Raw genomic sequence first — 20484 nt, 5'->3', positions numbered from 1 at the left:
ATTTGCACACGCATGCGTGTGCACACACACACACACACACACACACACACACAGTTTTACCTGAAAGAAGTTTCAAACTACAGAATTTCTAAGATATAAAGGGAGCCTAAAAAACACATGGGGATGGTCATTTTACATGACATTGCATAAAATATAGTGTTCTTTAAAAACTTGTTACTTTTGGCACTTGAAAGATTAACCACCAGTTGTGCACTGGTGTCTGACACCTGTAATCCTAACTACTGAGGAGGCTGAGAGCTAAGGATCAACAGTTCAAAGTCAGCTAGGGCTGACTTTTATCTCCAGTTTGCTACCAAAAAGTTAGTAGAGTTATGGCTTGAGTGGTACAGTACTAGCTAGCCTTGTGCAAAAAAGCTCAGGGACAGTTCTTAGGGCCTGAGTTCAAGCTCCAGGACCAATACACACAAAATTGAACATTATGGCTGCTGACAGTCATAAGAAGGTAAAAATGTACAGATCACACTCCATCTAGTTCTCATGAAACAAATTCAAGTGCTGAGTCTATTCAGTACTCTGTAGTTGTGAAAAACTGACTTTACCTCTCAGTGCTGGATGCCAGAGGCCCCAACTTCAATCAAACGATATCATCATCACTGTTATAAGTAATTTTCAAAATTGACATCCTAAACTTAAATCAATCTTGTGAGTCATTTACCATAAGCTACAACAGAAGTACAGTGTCTCTTGCCCTTGCTGAACATGCTCAATTTCTCACTGCATGTAACCTTCAATAACTAACTTTTTTATTTAAAGTAAGTGCAGATCTATTCCAACATTTGTCTTGCAAGTGCTAGACATGCCTGGAACCAGCCCCTTATGTTGGAAGTCTGAAAGCTAGTCATTTTAATAGCAGAGACCAAGATAACTTCACTTTTGCTCATGAATATGAAGTATAGTAAAAACCACAAATGTTTACATGTCATTTACTTGTTTGGTACAATAAGAGTTACAAAATACTATGCAAATAGTCGCTCTTTAAAATTCTTGCAATGTGGAGGACACCAGAGGAAACCCATACAGTTCTCTGCGTAGCCAATTTCTCCTTTGTATCAGAGGAGCTCTGTTGTAGGCTGCTCTTCCCTCCCCGTATATAGTGTATACCAAAATAAAGAAGTGGTAGTCACTCACCACCATTATTGGAAAAACTACCTATTAGCCAAAAAAGTTTCACCAATTTTCATATCTTAATACAGGCATATTACGAAAACATATCTGACAGATCCATTTTTTCCTACATACAATATATACTACGATTCCACAACATCCATCTTTAGTAATACACTTTACAGCAAATTTCAGTTGTGAGTACTGAGTTACTCATATTTTGTAGTTTCTCTTCAGTTCTGCAATGAAATATGTAATTCCAGTTTTGATTTAGAGTGTATGATTCTGCTTTTCATGTTGATCAAGTAAACTTATGGTATCTCTCTTCTGATCTTCAGCATTAAAAACTAAAAAGGAAAAAAATATTCTGGAATTGAACATTTTGCAAAACACTCTGGTACATCTCATTTAACACAACTTTCTTCAAAGTGTCATAAAGAGGTTTGTATCTCCCACAACAGTAATTTGGAATAGCATTCTAATCAAAGATAAGACAGCCCAGCAACAGCTTCTGAAACACAGTGACCCTGCTCAGGACCCTTTGCAGTCATGATTTCCTGCCAAGTTCAGGCTCAGGAGCACTTTGGTGAAGAACCTATTGGCAGTTTCACATCCACTTTCTATTCCAAAGCTTTCTCTGCAAAACTCAAGTCTGTCCATAGCTTCTACCACAAGCCTTACTCTTAACTTTTGACAAGTAACAGAAAGAGCATGTCAAATGAAACTTAGAAGATCTTTTAACAGTTTACTTTAATGACATATTAAATGATATTTAAGTTCCCTGGAGCAAGCAAGGTCTTAAAAACTATTTCAGTGATTCAATTTTATTGTTGAAGCTGATATTGGTGACATTACTTCCACTTAAAACAGTTTTAAAAAGCTAACAGCATTTATTTTTACCTTGAAAAGGTGGAAATTGCAGGAATTGCAATATGTGATCCAGGACCAGAAAAAAACTTTTTTTCCTTTATAGTAGTATTGGGTTTTGAATTCAAGACTGTGCTTGCCTAGCCAGTACTCCATACCATTTGAGCAATACGTCCCATCCCTTTTTTGCTTTTATGCACAGGATCTCTCTCATTTTTGCTGGTGGCTGTCTGAAGATTGTGATCCTTCTTAGATATGTTTTCTGTATATGCTTACACCACTACGCCCAACTTGTTAAGGTGGAGTCATGAACTTTTTGCCTTGAAGCATGATCATTCCAATCCCACCCCCAAAGTATGCCTGCGATTACAAGTGTATACATAGCTCAATTTATTTAGACAGCTATACTGTCATTACATAAAAGGTTAACAGGGAACCTAGATGAAGGGCAAATAGAAACTCATTTTACTAATTTTTCAAGTCTGAATTTAAAATGTAATTTTCTGAAGACTATTATAAACACTAAGCTGGGAATGATGGTTCATGCTAGTAATCCTAGCTATTCAGAAGGCAGAGAAAAGTTTATAAGGCAATTCTCTCAGCCAATAATAGCTGGGCATGATCATCAAAGCTTAATGGAATGCATAAGTAGGATGCCATTTAGGCTGGCTAGAGTGAATGAAATGCAAGCCCCTATTTGAAAAATAAAGCAAAAAGGCTGAAGGTACTAGCTCAAGTAGTAGAGTGCCCACCTAACAAGTGCAGAGCCCTGAGTTAAAACCCCAGTACTATTAAAAAAATAGTTTAAAACATTAAGAATAGTTCATGTGATTACAAATGAAGGCATCTGCAGAAGTCTGACGATAACAAGACTTTCTTTTCTCCTCACAATTCCCAAAGGTTAGGGACACAAAAACTCAGGATCCATCTATTCAGGCAGATAACCCCACATGGTACCAAAATCCCAAATCTGCTTTTTCCTGGTTTAAAGGCAATGGTGTATAAACTTGCAAAGAAAATAGGACAGCAAGAAAGCCTAGTGTGTGCACCACATGGTGTTAAGCACAAGATGAATGCAAGTTTATAGATCCAACCAAAACCAAAGAATACTTAAAGAGGGTCTGAGCTGTAGTGCCCTCAGTTCAAACTACCATGTGAGGTGCAATGTCACCAAGACTTTCCACAGATAAACTTCCAAAGGACTCTAGTAAGAGCTCAGAGTCAAAAAGCACAAAATACAACAAAATAAGGTATTGTGAACACATGGCTGCAGGATAAATTTAAATTAACGCATATATTAAAGAGCAGATAAAACTTGGCACTGGTGGCTTACACCTGTAATTCTAGCTACCTGAGAGACTGTAGGGAAGATGGTAGTTCAAGGCTAGCTGGTGCAAAGAAGTTCAGAGGGAGGATCCCCTCCCCCCCACACTGCCCCTGCCAATGGATAAAGTGGTACACACCTGTAAGCTTAGCCTCATAAGAGACAAAGATAGATAATGGTTCAATACAAGGACTGGGGTGTATGACTAGAAGCATAGAGTACCTAGCTAGCAAGTGTGCACCTTGAGTTCAAAATCCCAGTCCCATGAATATAAAAAAGGCAAGTAAGGTAATTAGGGGTGATTGCATACCTGTGATCTCAGATACTCTGCAGACAGAAGCAGGAAGATCCTGAGTTCAAGGCTGGTCTGCACAAAGTTACTAAGAACCTTATTTTCCTCCCTTGGCCAGTACTAGGGTTTAAAGTCAAGGCCTCACACTTGTTCTGCTAGTGCTCTACCACTTGAGATCAACCATGCTTTTTGCTGATTATTTTGGAGATGAATATTTGCTCTTAACTGCAATAAAAAGGTTATAGAGTGTGGTAGTGTACTTCTCTAGCAAGTATGACAAGTTTGATCCCTAGCACCATCCATTACAAGTTGGAACAAAAAAAAAGCAGATAGGGATAAAGCATAGAATACAGAAGATTGAGGAAATTAGTCTGCAGCCTAAAGAGGCAGAAATTTTTTTTAAGTGTCAAGAGACAGGAATGGCGCCGGGTGCCAGTGGCTTGCCTGTAATCCTAGCTACTCAGTAGGGTGAGATCTGAGGATCATGGTTCAAAGCCAGCCTGGGCAGGAAAGTCCGTGAGACTCTTATCTCCAATAAACCACTCGAAAACCGGAAGTGGCACTGTGGCTTAAGTGGTAGAGTGCTCACCTTGAGCTGAAGAGTGCAGGGATAGTGTCCAAGCCCAGAGTTCAAGCCCCATGACCGACCCAAAAAAAAAAAAACAGGAATGGAATGAAAAGACCTGCTAATAAATGGGTTGAAGAAACAGAATGGGAAGTAACATTTTTTCAGGACTCTGGCCAGGTGGCTAGCCTTACAGGGTAGTATTGAAAGCTGTAGAACACTGTGGTACAAGTTGAATCAACAGGAAAACTAGTGGCAGACAAAGTGAAAGGCAGGGTGGGGGGAGTTGTGGATTGGCAAAAGTGGGACCCAACATATCTTCCAACCAGTACCAAGTGCATCTTATGGTATTCCACTACCCTGCTGCTTTCAAAGGCTACCCAAGAAAAGTCTTGAAATGAAGGACTACACTATGTTCAAGAAAAGTCTTGAAATGAAGGACTACACTATTATCAACATTACACAGTCAAAGTGAAGGAGCAGAAACCAGTGTTCTTACCATTTGAGTTCTTGTCATTCTCTGCAAGGGCGGCCTGCTTGTCTCTTTCAGATTCCGCCTCATTTTCATCCATGTTGTACTCATCATCTCCCAGTTTGTGCTCATTTTTCCCTATTAGATGAAACATAAAGCCACTTCATTCCTCTTGATACCACAGGAATACCAACACATCTGCATCTGAGTGTTAACCTAATAGTCCATTGTCTGCAAAGGGACTTGCTTCCAGTATAAGCACCATGGTACTTCAAGTGTGGCTCTGGTGGGGATGTGGGGAATGGGGGTAAGTTCAAGTGGTTTAGCGCACAAGACAGACCCTAAGTGCATTTGAACATACCCAGTACCACAAAATAAGTTTAAAACTATAAAGAAACTAAAAAGAAACAACAGGTCTCTAGTTAATAAACAGCATGTCCTTAGAATGGCCTACTGATCCCAAGGCAGAATGGAGGTACTATTGTAACCAATAGTAACCAATAGTAACCAAAGGATTAAACTGTCTCTTAGTCATTCAGGCTGGGCTGTAGTTCAGTGGCACAGTGCTTGCTTAGCAAGTGCAATGTCCTGGGTTCAATCCCATACATACCCTTCCTCCCCCCCCCCCCCCCCCCCAAAAAAAAAGACCAAAGAGAAAATTAGGTAGAGAACCACTGAAAAGGGTTATACATTTAATATATGTAATAGGTAGAAAACAAAAGCTTTTAAAAGCGTGCCTGGAAACATCTATTCTGGGTTTATTCTTCAGATGGGATCATTACGTGCATCTGAAGCAGATACATCCCACAGACCTTACACTAGCTCAGGCCAACCCCTGTGCCAGTTGTGCTCGGTTAGCCACGTGAGAGCCATGGGGTATTTCATAAAGTGCTGCAGGCCCAGGTGGGGTGCGGTGCTTTTACAGGTTTAAGACATGCATTATATCCCAGAGTACTCTGTCGGACTCTGCTGGTCTCACATTCCTACTATTAAAAGATGGGACTCTTATTTTACCTTTCTTTTCTTCGGTGCTCAAAGATGCACAAACTACCATCTCCCCAATCATTCTTTCCTCCATTCTTTCATTTGCCAGGCTATATCTACAACAGGTACCACACATGGGGTGGGCCTGCCTGTTTTGAGACATTTTATGTTAAGCACCATCTCAACACTGTAGACTTTAAAGTCCTCTGAACTTTCTGTTAGCATTTAAAGTAAAGTGCACTAAAGTACACTGATGCGCAGTGCCCTTCCTTCCTGCTTCCCACTTGGTAATACATGTAGACAAAAAATATTAACTGCCCTTAAGCAAAATTGAAGGGAACACATCCATTAGGAGATGAAGGCCAGATAGAGATGCCTGTGGAACCCAGCGTACCTTCCTCCAAAGTGCCCTGCTCCACCTGCCCATCTTGGATAACCAGCTGTTCCCGCTCAGGATCTTCAGGCTCCTTATTTGCAGGCCTTGCCAGCAGCACAGCTGGTGCTTGAGAAGTTTGGCCAAGTTTACCAGCTCCCACAAAGCCTTCTGTGCCAAGTCTGTCTTCCACAGCCTGTCCTTGGCCTGGCTCTTGGGGCAGCCCCAGACTGTCTCCCTCAGGCTCCTCGATGACAACCTGGATCTTGTTGGTTTTATCTGTGCACGGAACAGTTAACTGATGTTAACAGCACTTTAATTGAAAACAGTGTTCCTGGGTGTGGGGTGTGGAGCTGAAAGCTTATTTTGTGACCTTGGTGCGACTGGTCTGTATGCTATAGCTTGTCTTCACAGTAAACAAGAGAAAAAGTGTCAAACGTGATCTGGACTAAAAAATTTGACAAGCTACAAGGGGAGGAGGCTGCTGAGACACACATTGGGAGCCAGGCATGCTGACCACCCCGGAGGAAGGCTGTCTGGGCTCCAATCCTGTCTCACAGTGCCACAATCCCACTGGTGTCTTATACTTTCACAGCTGCTAACCAACAAGATGATTGGCTTAAAAATATATTTTATCAATTTGAGAAGGAACTCTGTACCAACCCAATGGAGGTAGGCGCTCAGATAACACACCTGTACTTATCAGCCCCAGTGCTGATTCCCAGCTACCTCTAGTCCTCAGAGTAGCTGTAGGGACCAGAGGGCATGTACTGCTACTGCTTTTAAGATGCAAGAGGATGTGAATATAAAAGTGACTTCCACCTACCTTTCTTCCCTCTCTTCAAATCCATAACCACCTCAGAACTTGGGGTTGATGTTGGAAATTTGCCATTGCTAAGTGCATGTTCTTTGCCTTGTGGCACTTGGGCTTGTGTCTGGCCTACTTCTTGCTGTCTGGGTTGGGAATCACTGAGGACTTGGAGCTGAAACAGTAGCACAGGTTGGCCAAATTAGGACTCAGTGGCAAACCTTACAAGGACCTCACACATGCGATCCGTCTATCACCACACCCTTCCGACAACTCTACAACATGAAAAACACTATTATCTACCCTGTTTGTGGTATATATATATCAACAGACTTGAGATTTTAAGTCCAGATGTCACAGAAAGTACATTCAATACTAAAAGTAAAAACCAGGCAGGAAAATTTAGTGAAAAAGATAAACTCTACCATAAATTAGCTAGACTGAACAAACAGCTATAGAAGACTTAACAAGAGAAGAATGTGTGTTCTCGTGCACATGGGTAACTCTCCCCACCCCCACCCCCAGCACAACATAGGGTGGGCTACACACATCAAGCTGCAATGAACTTAAATGACAGGAATCATAAGCATGAAATGAAAACTATAAATAACAATAAAACTTGAGAAACTTAAACTATATGGAAATTAAACACAAATAACCAATAGATCAAACAAGAAATCACAAAGCAAATGAGAAAAATACTTAGACACAAATTAAAAAAGTAACATATCATACCAGAACCTACGGGAGGCAGCTAAAGCAGTGTGCAGAGGCATTTGTACATTTCAACACCTGTATTAAAGAAGTTCCCAATTAAAGCACCTTAGAAGTCATCATGTAGTCTAAAAAAGGATAAAGTCACAACACCCATCAATTCTTGGGGCTATACAAGCAAAGCCTTGCCCCTAAGATTGGAGTTAGTTTACAGAGAAAAGAATTCAAGCAGATACCACTGGTGTACTAGGGCTGGGGTGGGGAATCCTGAATTGTAATTTACAACCTCAGTACAGACAAGCCCTACCTAAAAATTCCAAGAGACCCAGTTATAGGAAGGAGTCCTCCGCCCCACCAATTAACCTCCAGCTCACCAACTTCTCACAGTAAACTGAACAATCTCTGGTTCCTTCTAGCAGTAGGAAGAGAAGAGGAACCACTTTGAAATAAGCCAGAGAATACTCATTCTCCTTTAACAAGATGTTCACTAAGCTGCAGGGGTGATTATCAGGCTAATAGATCTAAAGGTAGGGAAATACCCAGTTCTAGCTCATGTTGGGAATTCTCATAAGTATGGGAGGGTGATGGGTACTTAGATGTATCAAGGTGTAGGAAGAAGGATCATTCTAGCTCACTAAAAGACTGAAGTTTACTCCTAGGTCCAGAGTGCTTCCCATTTCTATCTCATAAAGGTCTATTTACAACAGTTCCTCTTATGTCCAGCTGCCAAGAAAATAATTAAAAGGCATTCTGAAAGAAAAGAAAAATTGGAGTGAAAGTAAACATCAAACTAGACATGGCAGAGATGTTAGATTTTCCCAGAGCAGGAATTTAAAACAACTATAATTCATATGCCAAAGACTAACGTAAAAGTAGGCATCATGGAAGGATAGACATTATAGGCAGAGAGATGGAAATTTTAAGAGATGGAGAAAGAGGACAAATGCCAGCTATCAAAACCACTAAAACAAATGAAGAAAATAAAAGCTTTGATGTATATATTACTGGACTGGGCACAGCTGGACAGATTCTCTGAGATCAAGGATATTTAAATAAAAGCCTAAATGAGAATAAAATAACAATAACTAAGTGCCATAAGACAACTACAACTGGTTTAAAAGTACATACAACATGAATCAGAGACAAATTCAAAATAAATCAGAACTTTCCCAAAATAGATGTCAAAAGCTAAAACAGGTCCAGAAAACTCAGAACAGCAGGCAGGATAAATCCAAGAAATCTACACCTAGGCACACCATTTCAAAACTATAGAAAATAATCAGAAAGAAAACTCTTTAAAAATTCAGAGACAACACACAAATATATCAAGGAAGAAAACTTGACAAAAACCTCAGATGAAATAGACCAATTTTTGTTCAAATTTACACATAAGATGATATGCATTATCTATGTAATGAAGGAGTGAGTGGTAGAGCGCCAGCTTTGAATGAAAAGAGCAAAAGCTCAGAGCTTTTGAGTTCAGGTCCCTGTCATGCCGCGCGCGCACACACACACACACACACATACACACAGATCTATAAATAGTCCCGGGTCTATTATAGAAATTAAATCAGTAATTAGTGACCTGTAAAACTGACAGCACTGGATCCAGGTGTGTTCACTAGTGAATTTAACAAACATTTAAAGAATTATACTAATTCCACATTGCTTCAGAAGAAAGATGCAGACTAACTTATTATTCATAGCTAGCAATATCCCAATACCAAAGCCAAAGACAATACAAAAAAACTAAAAGACCAGAATCTCTCATGAGCACATTTCAAAACTCAGCAAAATATCAAATGAAATCCAAAAGTTATAAAGATTTCTACACCATTACCTAATGTGATTTATTCCAGATTATGCAAGTCTAAACACATTTGAAAAACAATTGTGTGCATCATCATATCAACAGGCTAAAGAAGAAAATCAGGGATCATCTTAATAGACACATTCAAAACTAACAGCTGGAGCAAAGGACATTTCCTCAACCTGAGAATAAAAACAAAACATTAATGCAAGTATCATACTTAACAGTGAGAAAGCTTTTCCATTAATATAAGGAATAAGTCAAAATAGAAGGAAGTTATTTCTTTGTTCATTTCATTGTTTTGGTGGGAGGGTGTGGTAATGAAGGAGTCAGGGTCTGACCACTTGAGCCACACTACCAGCTTACCATTTCTTTTCAACATTGTACTTAAAACAGTTTTAATACTAAGGTGATTATGTAAATGGTATTAAGCTTTTTAATTTCAAATTCTTCTTGCTCAGGGATGTTGAAGAACTGTGTGTGTGTGTGTGTGTGTGTGTGTGTGTGTGTGTGTGTGTGTGTGTGTGTGTGTGTGTGTGTGTGTGTGTGTGTGTGTGTGTGTACTAAAGAATAAATTTAACAAACTGACAAAACTCTAGGAGGAAAACTACAAAACTCTGAAGAAATCAAGTAAGAACTATGTGGGGAAATGTTCCATGTTTGTTATCAGGAAGACTTGATACTACCAAGATGTTGGTTCTTCTTAACTTGTTCTATAAATGTGGTTATAGTTTAAGTTATCTGTGGATAATACTAACCAACTCTAGAGTTTTTATGAACATCAAAAGACCCAGCATTGACAATGCTGAGAGAAAACAAAGTAAGAGACCCAACACTACTCGACTTCAAGACTGTGATGCTATTAACTGTGAAAGACAAATAGGTAAATGGAACATACTAGAAATAAAAAAAATAGACAACCCCAAAATACACCCACATAAATGTAAAGCGATATCTGATGAAGGAGCAATGGAGGAAACAAAGATAGGCTTTTCCAACAAATGATGGTGATATAACACAACAGCTTTTCAAAAATGAATGTAGAGGGCTGGGAAGGTGGCTCACTACCTTGCATGCATGAGGCCCTAGGTTCAATTCCAGACCGGGAGAAAAATATTTGTAAAAGATAAATCTTAAAAAGGAATCTTATGCCAAATATTTAAATAAACCTTAAGGTTAACAATAAAATAACCTAAGTATCCAACTTTAAAGGTGGACCAAAGACCTTAAGGGACATCTCACCAAAGATGATATAAAGATTAGGAAATGCACCACTCAATAATTATGGAAAAAGTCAAATCTAGAACACTGACACTGCAAAAGCTGCAAGGATGTGGAGCATCAGGAACTCTTGTTCACTGCTGGTGGGATGTATGATAGTACAGCCACTTAGGAAATAGTCTACAATGAAATACTGGTCACAAAAACAACCCATGTCACCTGTGCTGGTGGCTCACACCTGTAATCTTAGCTATTCAAGAGGCTGAGATCTGAGGATCACGATTCAAAGCCAGCCCAGGCAGGAAAGTCTGGGAAACTCTAATCTCCAATTAGCCACCAGAAAACCAGAAGTGGCACTGTGGCTCAGAGTGGTAGAGTGCTAACCTTGAGCAGAAAAACTCAGAACCCAGACCCAATTTCAAGCCCCACAACTGATGGAAAAAATCCGTGTCTCCTAGGGGTAGGTGGGGCAAGGAGTGGAATAAATGAGCACAGCAGAGCTATCTTTAGGGCAGTGAAAATCCTCAATCTGATACTAGGCCTATCTTCATGACATTACACACTGTCCAAACCCCATCATCAGTACACCCTACCCTTTCTGTGGATTTGAGTAATTATGATGTTTCAGTGTCGTGTCGCCAACTGTGACAAATATACCATGATAGTGGGAGATAGAGGAAATGTCTGTACTTTCCTTTCAAATGATTTTGCTGTGAACCTAAAAAAAAAATCAACAACCAAACAAACCAGCTCAAATGTGTACTGCAATCTTGTCACCTTAAGGCAGTTTAAAAAAAAGTATGAAAACAAAATGAGGAAACCTGTTTGGGGATGTCAGTGGGGGCAGGGAGAGGTAACAGAGGAGGTAAAATAGTCAGAATATGGGGTAAATATGTGGAAATAGTGATATCCCCTCTTACAACTAATGTCAGCCGATAATTTTGTAAAGAATTAAGAGGCACTAGAAAAAGAACAGCTGAATGAATCTAAAGGAAGGAAATATGGAAATGAATGAAATGGAGAATCTAACAATACAGAAAGTTAATGAAACTAATAGTTTTTTGAAAAGATGAACAAAATTGGGAAGCTCAGCTAGATTAATAAAGAAAAAAACTCAAATTTACTAAAAAAAAATATAGGCATGGTGGCTCATGTCTATAATTCTAGCTCCTTGGGAGGTAACTGAGGGGAGACAGGTTCATTGCCAGCCTGGGTGTGGCAGCAAACAACTCTTATCCTGGCTTGGGAGGGGGGTAGTGTGGGGGAGATATCAATGGCTTGATGCAGAGGAACATGACTGCCCTCCACAGTGATACAGGGAAGCCTAGGGAAGGATGGAAGCCCAGGCATAAAAGCACAATATTACTTCAAAATAGCTAAAACACAAAGGGGCTAGAGACATGGCTCAAGTGGCAGAGTACCTGCATCATAAACACAATGATCTGAATCCAAAAGTTCAGGCCAGTCAGGGCAAAAAAAGTTCATGAGACTCTCTTATCTATTGAAAAAGCTGGATGTGCTGGGCATAGGTGGCGCATGCCTGTGATCCTACTCAAGAGCCTGAGATCTGAGGACCACTGTTCAAAGCCAGACTGGGCAAGAAAGCCAATGAGACTCTTATTTCCAACTAACCACCAAAATGACAAAAATGGAGCTGTGGCTCAAACAGTAGAGTGCTAGCCTTAAGCAAAAAAAAAAAAAAAAAAAAGCTCACAGACAGTGTCTAAGCCCTGAGTTCAAGTTCCAGGATTGGCAGGGGATTACAAAAAGGAAGAAAACAGACGTGGCTGGGACTGCTGGTGTACACCTGCCATCCTAGCTATGGAGGGAAGTAAAAATAGGAAGAACATGGTCCAGGTCAGCCAGATCAAAAACTAAGACCCTATCTCAAAAATAACCAGAACAAAAAAGGCTGGAGGGATAGGTCAGAGGAGAGCAGAGCCTGCTTAACATGCAAGAGACTCCAAAAACAAACTCCAGGACTAAGAAAAAATAAACTCAGAACATAGAGCTATAAAATCAGAGCTAAAAACTATAAAGTACATCCCCATGGTCTTGTGTTTCCTAGATATGACACAACAATAAAAGAAATGAAGTGGATGTAATTAATTAAAACCTGTGTTTCAATATATAGTATTGAGGAAATGCAGTTACAATCCAGATTTAAAAAAATTGAAAACCATACATCCAATATCACTTTATATATTTAGAATATATAACAAACTCTTAGAACTTACTAAATCAATAGGAAAAGGGTGCAAACAGCTATGTCTCCAAAATCCAAATGTCCAGTAAACTTCACGAAAAGATGCCCAGTAAGTTAGTAGAGAAAGGCAAATTATAATGGTAATGTGCTATTTATTACTCCACACCCATATAGAAGGCTATATCACAAAGATAAATAGTAGCAAACGCTAATGAGGATATAAAGAAACAGAGCCCTCATAAGCTGTTAGTCGAAATGTTAATATGACCATGGAAGTTTCTAAGTAGGTTAAATAAAGATTACTCTTATGATCATTACTATATAGTATTAACCAAGAGAAATGAAAATATAAACACACACAAAACCTCAATCATCCCAGAATTGTTTTGCTCTGTTGTACCCTAGAGAACCAAAGCCAGAGCAGTTAGTGATGGAAGTCACCAGGAGCCCAAGGCCGTGCTAGGAAAGCCTTTTGGACGTCCTGCGCAGAAAAGGCCCTCAGTTACCTGCTGATGTTGGTTGTTTTTTTCACCCAGGTCCCTGGAAGCCGCAGCTTCTTTTCTCTTTTTGGTGACCTCTTCTCTCTGCTCTTCACACTGCTCCTTCACCTCTTTCACCTGGTTGATACACTGGCTCCTTGGGTGAGAGAAAGCAGAAAGGTGGACAAATGTGTGTGGATGTGTCTATGTACCAAGTGATCCCCTGTGGGCATCCTTTCTGTGAGAGACCTTGACCATCCCCTTCCTGCTTTGGGCACTCTGCTGTGAAGAGGGAATGTAGGACTTATTACAATGCTCTAAAAGAGATAAACTGCACAGATTTAAAAAAAGAAAAAAATATTTTAAAATAAACAGTAGGAAGCCAGGCACTGGTGGCGCACACCTGTAATCCCAGCTACTCAGGAGGTTGAGATCTGAGGATTGTGGTTCAAAGCCAGCCTGCACAGGGAAGTCCATGAGACTCTTACCTCCACTTAATCACCAGAAAACCAGAAGTGAGACTGGTAGAGCAAAAAAGAAGTCAGTGCTCAAGTCCTGAGTTCGAGCCCCACAATGGACAAAAAATGAAAATAAACAGCCGAGTCATGGTAACTCACACCTGTAATCTTAGTGAATTAAGAGGTTGAGATCTGAGGATCGAGGTTCAAAGCCAGCAGGGATAGTCCCTGAGACTCTTAAACTTCCAAAAAGTCAGAAGTAGGGGCTGGGAAGGTGGCTCAGTGGTAGAGCACTTGTCTTGCATACATGAGGCCCTGGGTTCGATTCCTCAGCACCACATAAGCGAAAAAAGCCGGAAGTGGCGCTGTGGCTCAAGTGGTAGAGGGCTAGCCTTGAGCTGAAGAGCTGAGGGACAGCGCCCAGGCCCAGAGTTCAGGCCCCACAACCGGACCTCCCCACCCAAAAAAAACAAAAAACAAAAAAGTCAGAAGTAGAGCTGCGGCTCAAGTGGTAGAGTGTTAGCCTTGAACAAACAAGCTTAGGGACAGTGGCCAGGCCCTGAGATCAAGCCACAGGATTAGCACATAGTGTGACACACAAAAGATTGTTTTTTGGCACATGCTATTAGCACAGAGCTCCTAATGTAAACCTTGAGATGTCCTGTCTCTAAGGAGTATTTTTTCTTATTCTTTGCACCAGGCCTGAGTTTATGTGGTTAAGATGACACAGGCGGTGGGTTGGGGATCGCGGGTGCTCCTGCACTAGCTAGATGCTTTCATGATGGGGCTGACTGCCAGGGACTGGAGGGTTGCAGAGGGACTGGAGATTCAGTTCAATCATGTGATTTGGTGAATGGGTAGCATCTTGTCTACATGGGATCCGAAGCTCCTGTCCCTCCCTACCACCAGCGCCTACCACTTGGCTGTTCCTGAGGTGCACCCTTTGTAATTAAACCATGATACTAAATTTAGCTGTATTGAGTTCTATAACTCAGGCTGCCATATTAGAAACCTGAGAGGGGTGGCAGGTAGCCCTGCATTTGTAGCCATCAAGACTAAGTGTGGTGATCACCGAGGACCAAAGGCTGCATACAGATGGAGTCTTGTGGGCTTGAGCCCCTTAACCTGTAGGTCTGCTCTAACTGGGTAGCAACAAAACTAAATATGGCTGGAGGATGCTAGTGTGAACGAAGTGCTGTGGGATGAACTCAGGGGTTTCGGCCTTCCACCTGGAATGGAAGAGTTTTTCAGCAAGTATCAGAGCTATCTCTGTTGAAATGAGAGAGTTACCCATGTGCTTTGCAAATGGGAATGCTAAGAGCTGGCCAGAGTCATTTCCCATTGTGCCATGTTCTCTCCCCATAGGGTTGGCTATCTTATCTGAGTTGCAGCTGGGCTCCGGGCAGAGGCCAGCATGAGTACTGCACTCAACTCCTAACTTGGGAGATACACATCAGCAGTTCAAAGCACCACCCTGTCACTAAATAACACACACAGAAGGGGATCTGGAGCTGGAGAAGCAATGAAACACACCATTCCTCATCTCAGATTAAATGTAAACTTCACTGAAATCAACTTCTGACAAACACACAGCCACCAGGGGCTTAAAAACAAAGAGGCAGCAGCTTCCTGAGAAGCTGACAGCACAGGTCATCCACCCTGCCTGAACCTTTCAACCTACAAAGGAGAAATACTGGAGAAATATTGGCTCACTTGCTCTCAACCTGCCAGTTAAGTACAAATGGCCTCTCTCTCAGCAGTGTAAATGAAGTCAGTTTCTCACATTCCATTTCTGTAGCAGTAAGCTGAACTCAGTACAAAGTTTAAGGCTTGAGACACAAGTCATGAGGACTGTATTGCTTCCTGAGAGCCCCAGGCAGTCCGTTTTCCTATGTGTACACACTGAACTGTAGGCACACAGAGGACTTGGTGCAATTGTTGATTGACCTCAGTACCATTAGGATTCCTGGGCTTAATACAGGAACCTATCAAGGTAGATGATCTCATCATCCAGGACGCTGACTGTCCCTCTGAGTATGGCTGCTACATTTGCAAACTTTCCTCATGGTGTGCAAAGTACAGTTCATCTCCTGAGCTGACTCTAGGGAGAGAATGTAATGCTATGTTTGTATGAATTAATGCATGATCGCTTAGTAATGTCTGCATAGGTGAAGGAGGAAAAGTGGGAATGTGTGCTGCCTAATTCACAGCAAAAAACAAGACTTGTGGAAGCTAGAGCTTTGTACCAGCTTTTGTGTTCTCTTCACTGCCTTCTATAAAGGGATTAAGAAGGTGAGTTAATAGAGGGTGTACAGTCATGCATGAAAGGCTTACTAATTCTTACAGAGTGCACAACTTTATGCTAACCAGGTATCCAGACCTTTTCCTCAAATTCTCAAAAAGGGTCTGTCATCCAAGTGAAGGACAGCTAGCTCTTTCTAGCTTCCAATACTCCACAAACATCATTCAGAAAAAATCCTGCATTTGACACAGGGTCGTAGACACAGCTAGTAAGACACAGGCAGTCAGCCAAAAAAGCTGTCAGTCTAAGCCCTCAGTCCCACTGCCCACTGCCTGGTTGCTCTGCTCTGGTTGGTTTCCAGCTAGGTCAACACTAATAAGGCCATTAATGATATTTCCATTTCAATCCATGGAAGGAAAATATTAGCATTAAGATATACCTTAAGAATGAATGATAGAGCCAGATGCCAGTAGCTCACGCCTGTAATCCTAGCTGGCTACTCAGGAGGCTGAGATCTGAGGATCACTGTTCAAAGCTAGCCTGGACAGGAAAGTCCCTGAGACTCTTATCTCCAACTAACCACCAGAAAACTGGAAGTGGTACTGTGGCTCAAGTGGTAGAGCACTAGACTTGAGCTGAAGAGCTGAGGGACAGCGCCCAGTCACAGAGTTAAAAGACCCACAACTGGAAAAAAAAAAAAAAAAAAGAATGACTGATAGTAAGACTAGGGTATTTCATTTTTGCATAAATCCAATTCCTAAGTAGCCTAACTCAGATTTTTTAAAATATAATTTTGTTATAATTTTATTGTTAATATTGTTATTAAGAGGGTTACTCTTTCTTAAGTCAGTAAGTGCATCCCCACCCCCCACTCCTTTTTTTGGCTAGTTCTAGGGCTTGAACTCAGGACCTGGGGCTATTCCTAAGCCTCTTTTTTTTTGGGGGGGGGTCCGGTTGTGGGGCCTGAACTCTGGGCCTGGGCACTTTCCCTCAGCTCTTCAGCTCAAGGCTAGCACTCTACCACTTGAGCCACAGCACCTCTTCCGGCTTTTTTCTTTTTGCTTATGTGGTGCTGAGGAATCGAACCCAGGGCCTCTGGTATGCAAGGCAAGCACTCTACCACTGAGCCACCTTCCCAGCCCTTCCTGAGCCTCTCTATGCTCAAGGCTTGTACTCTACCACTTGAGCCACAGTGCCATGTCTAGATTTTTTGAGTAGTTTATTGGAAGTAAGAATCTCACAAGGACTTTTCTGCTTGGGCTGGCTTCAAACTATGATCCTCAGATCTCAGCCTTCTGAGTAGCTAGGATTATAGGCATATGAGCCACTGGTGCTGGCTCATTTCTTTTTTTGATCAGTGTCATCTCTTCCTTTACCTTCTCCCCATTTTTCCCTCCCATTCCTGCCTACAAGTTACACAAATTGTTTTCCACATAGCGTATACTGAGTCGTGATTGTATTTGTTCTTCCAACTCCCCTTTCTACCACTTCCCTTCTGTCCCACCCCCACCTCCCCACACCACAAAGAAAGGGAAAAGCAAAACCAAACACCACCACCACCAATAACAACAAAAAAAATCTGTTTCCATATCCTGGAGTTCGTGTCAGTAAGACTTTTTCCTTATCCTTGGCATTATAGATGTTTGGGGTCAGATACAACTCCACTGTGGGAGCTGTCCTGTGTACTGTAGGGTTTATGGCAGCATCCCTCATCTGTACTTTCCTGACACCATAGCATCTTCTCTCCAAGTTGACAAAAAAAAAAATAAAGCCCCAAGACACTGTCAAAGGTCTCCTGGGGACAATACTGCCAGCTTCTTGGGAGGAAACAAGGCCTATCTCACTGTCACAGCCAAACAAGGATGCACAAGCATACTAGCCACCGAGTTTCCTTGTGAAACTGTTTGGCTGAGTGAGGCCTCAGCTGTCTCTTTTAAGTACACACTGTGTCTGTGGGATGACACGGCCTGATCACACACCTCTGAGGACTTACCCCACTGTCCAACAGTGTGTGTAACTGTAGTTAGGGCTCCACATTTTTAGTGGAATTTGGTTTTAAAGTGATCTGGGGGAAATCAAGGCGTGTGGACAAGGCTTCAGAATAACATGGGCATCCGCATGAGGCCTGGTCTCATAGACTGCTGGGAACCCCACAGTCTGCTAGTCAATTTCTGAGCCAGGTGCAATAGAGTACACCTGGAATGCTAGCACCTAGGAGGTTCAATTAGAATTGTGAGATGCAGTCCAGACTTCCCTACAAAAGAAGGTCCTTTTAAGAAGGCAAAAACAAAAAACAAAGCAAGCTACTTAAAAATTTATATACCTGAAAGAAAAAAAAAAAACATTTGAATACATATCTTAGGGTTCATTTCCCTAACATCACCTATCTGACCTTTTCTGCTTGACTCAGACATATACTAGATATTGCAAATAAGGGAAACCATTTGTAAGATTATTTCTTTGTTGCTTTGTATGTCCCTCCCCCACAGTATAACCCCTGTTTTCACTGTATTTGATGTCGGTATAATTTGTGGAGGGGAAGGGGAAAAACAAATCGTTTAAATAGGGATACAGGTGGACCCATTGCAACAATGAGATGTACAAGTCATTATGTGGAAAACGAACTTTACAACTTTCGTGAGGGGGGGAGGGGGAGTGGGGAAGATGGGGGGGCGGGGGAGAGGATGGGAAGGGATGGGAAGGAGAAACAAAGGAGGAGGCTACAATGCTTGATAAGAAATGTACTCATTATCTTGCCCATGTAATTGTAACTCCTCTGTACAGTATTTTCACAATTAAAAAAAATGTTATGTTAAAAAATGTATATACCTGGTGATGGGCTAAACCTACACTTGAATATCCCATAGGAAAAAAATTCCAAGTAATTTTATGTTTGTGTGCTGGTTGTGGGGTTTGAGCTCAGGGCCTGAGTGCTGTGCTGTCTCTGAGCTCTTTTGCTCAAGGCCACTCTACCACTTCAGCCACACTTCAGCCAGAGTTCCAATTCTGGCTTTTTGGTGGTTAATTGGAGGTAAGAATCTCACAAAAGGGGCTAGGAAGGTGGCTCAGTGAGTGCTTGTCTTGCATGCATGAGGCCCTGGGTTCAATTCCTTAGCACCACATAAGCAGAAAAAGCCCGAAGTGGCGCTGTGGCTCAAGTGGTAGAGCGCTAGCATTGAGCTGAAGAGCTGAGGGACAGCACCCAGGCCCAGAGTTCAGGCCCCACGACCAGCAAAACAAACACAAAAAGAATCCCACAGAACGCTGATCCTTAGATCTTAGCCTCCTGAGTAGCTAGGATTACAGGAATAAACTATAGGCACCGGTAATTCTTAAATGATGAAATACTTCATCACTTAATGCCTATATGAATGTTTTATCTAAAAAGTGAATGAAAAATATTAAAAACTGTTAGTGATTGTGTGATGTAAATCAAATGACTGAGGAAAATTCAATCACTGGAAGCAAACACCTGAGTAGTGGGGCAGCTCTGAATTCCCACACTTCATTACTGTGTTCTTATGGGAAAGCATGTGAAATAAACAGAATCCAACCTATTCTATACTCTACAAACTGGCATCTAACTCTCTTCCCAGGGGGTTCAGCTCACTTTGAAAAGTTTATTGTGTTAATTATAAAAGTCACTCTCACTGTGGAAATGTGGAAAACACTGCAAAGCCTCAAGAAAAGAAAGTATCCACAGTGCTGTCACCCAGCAGTAAACTGTACTAATACTTTGCTAAAATGAATAAATGACATTTAACTCATCTCTGGATTTTGTAAATAGCACAGATGACTGATTTAAACAGTACCCCTGGCACTTCACAGAATTTTAAGAGATACAAAGTTTCATGGTGTGTTGAGTGATTCTTTCCTGCTGAGAAATGCTGTCTTGTCTTTCTATCTGTCTCAGTGTGTTTTTGCATGCACCTTTCTTATTTTTTCTGTGTTCTAATTCTCACCTCAGGTTTCTGAGGCTTAGGAAAAGTAACGTACATATCTGTGAAGGCTGAGTCGCAGTAGGGCCTGCTATCAGGAAGAGTGAGCAGGCTGGGTCTCCTGAGCCACACTTACAGGTCATAGGAGAACTTCCTCTCCAGGTTGGTCTGGTTCCTCTGGAACTGGATGACATCTTGCTGCAGCCTGTCGTAACTCTTCTGCAGGGCCTTCAACTGGTCTGAGACAAGAGGACATGTTGCAGTAGTCCTTGTGTAGCAGAACCACATGTCAGAGCATAAAGAGTCAGCAGCCACCTCTGCCAGCAGCTTTCCTACTAGCCAAAACCCTTTTCTTGTCACTTGTTCACAGCTGAGCCCTGGATTCAGTCACCCACCCCAACTACCAAGGAAACTGCAGTTTTCTCCAAGGACATATACTGCCCTGTCCTTGCTGCCCTGACAACTCAACTTGTGAAAGCTCTGCAGAGAAAATCAGAAACTGACAGCTGAGCTGGGGCATCAGGAAAAGGGGCTACAGTGGCCACCGGATGGGGGGACAGCAGACAGCAACAGCCAGAACACAGATGCAGTCCCAGCCAACAGTGT

General features: G+C 41.6%; 1 protein-coding gene and 1 long non-coding RNA gene across 2 annotated transcripts in view; one reads left to right on the top strand and one right to left on the bottom strand.

Annotated features, from left to right (window-relative positions):
- The first annotated feature begins 72 nt into the window (after positions 1–72).
- LOC122100720 lies at positions 73–18216 on the top strand. The gene is made up of 3 exons (XR_006146236.1): positions 73–156; positions 3489–3494; positions 18204–18216. It is a non-coding gene; the product is annotated as an uncharacterized LOC122100720 (long non-coding RNA).
- Golm1 (golgi membrane protein 1) overlaps positions 151–20484 on the bottom strand; it is a 43914-nt gene continuing 23580 nt past the window's right edge. Inside the window, exons 5-10 of the mRNA XM_042671079.1 lie at positions 20015–20117; positions 13268–13397; positions 6829–6985; positions 6024–6281; positions 4673–4783; positions 151–1472 (exon numbers count right to left, since the gene is read on the bottom strand). Of these exons, the coding sequence (XP_042527013.1) occupies positions 1396–1472; positions 4673–4783; positions 6024–6281; positions 6829–6985; positions 13268–13397; positions 20015–20117 (836 nt within the window). The 3' untranslated portion in view covers positions 151–1395. The remainder of the gene's footprint in view (positions 1473–4672; positions 4784–6023; positions 6282–6828; positions 6986–13267; positions 13398–20014; positions 20118–20484) is intronic.

This window comes from Dipodomys spectabilis, unplaced genomic scaffold, assembly GCF_019054845.1.
Source record: "Dipodomys spectabilis isolate Male_0828 unplaced genomic scaffold, ASM1905484v1 ptg000597l, whole genome shotgun sequence".
Lineage (NCBI taxonomy): Eukaryota > Metazoa > Chordata > Mammalia > Rodentia > Heteromyidae > Dipodomys > Dipodomys spectabilis.
Note: the sequence above shows the minus strand (reverse complement) of the source record. Positions and strands in the feature narration are given on the sequence as shown.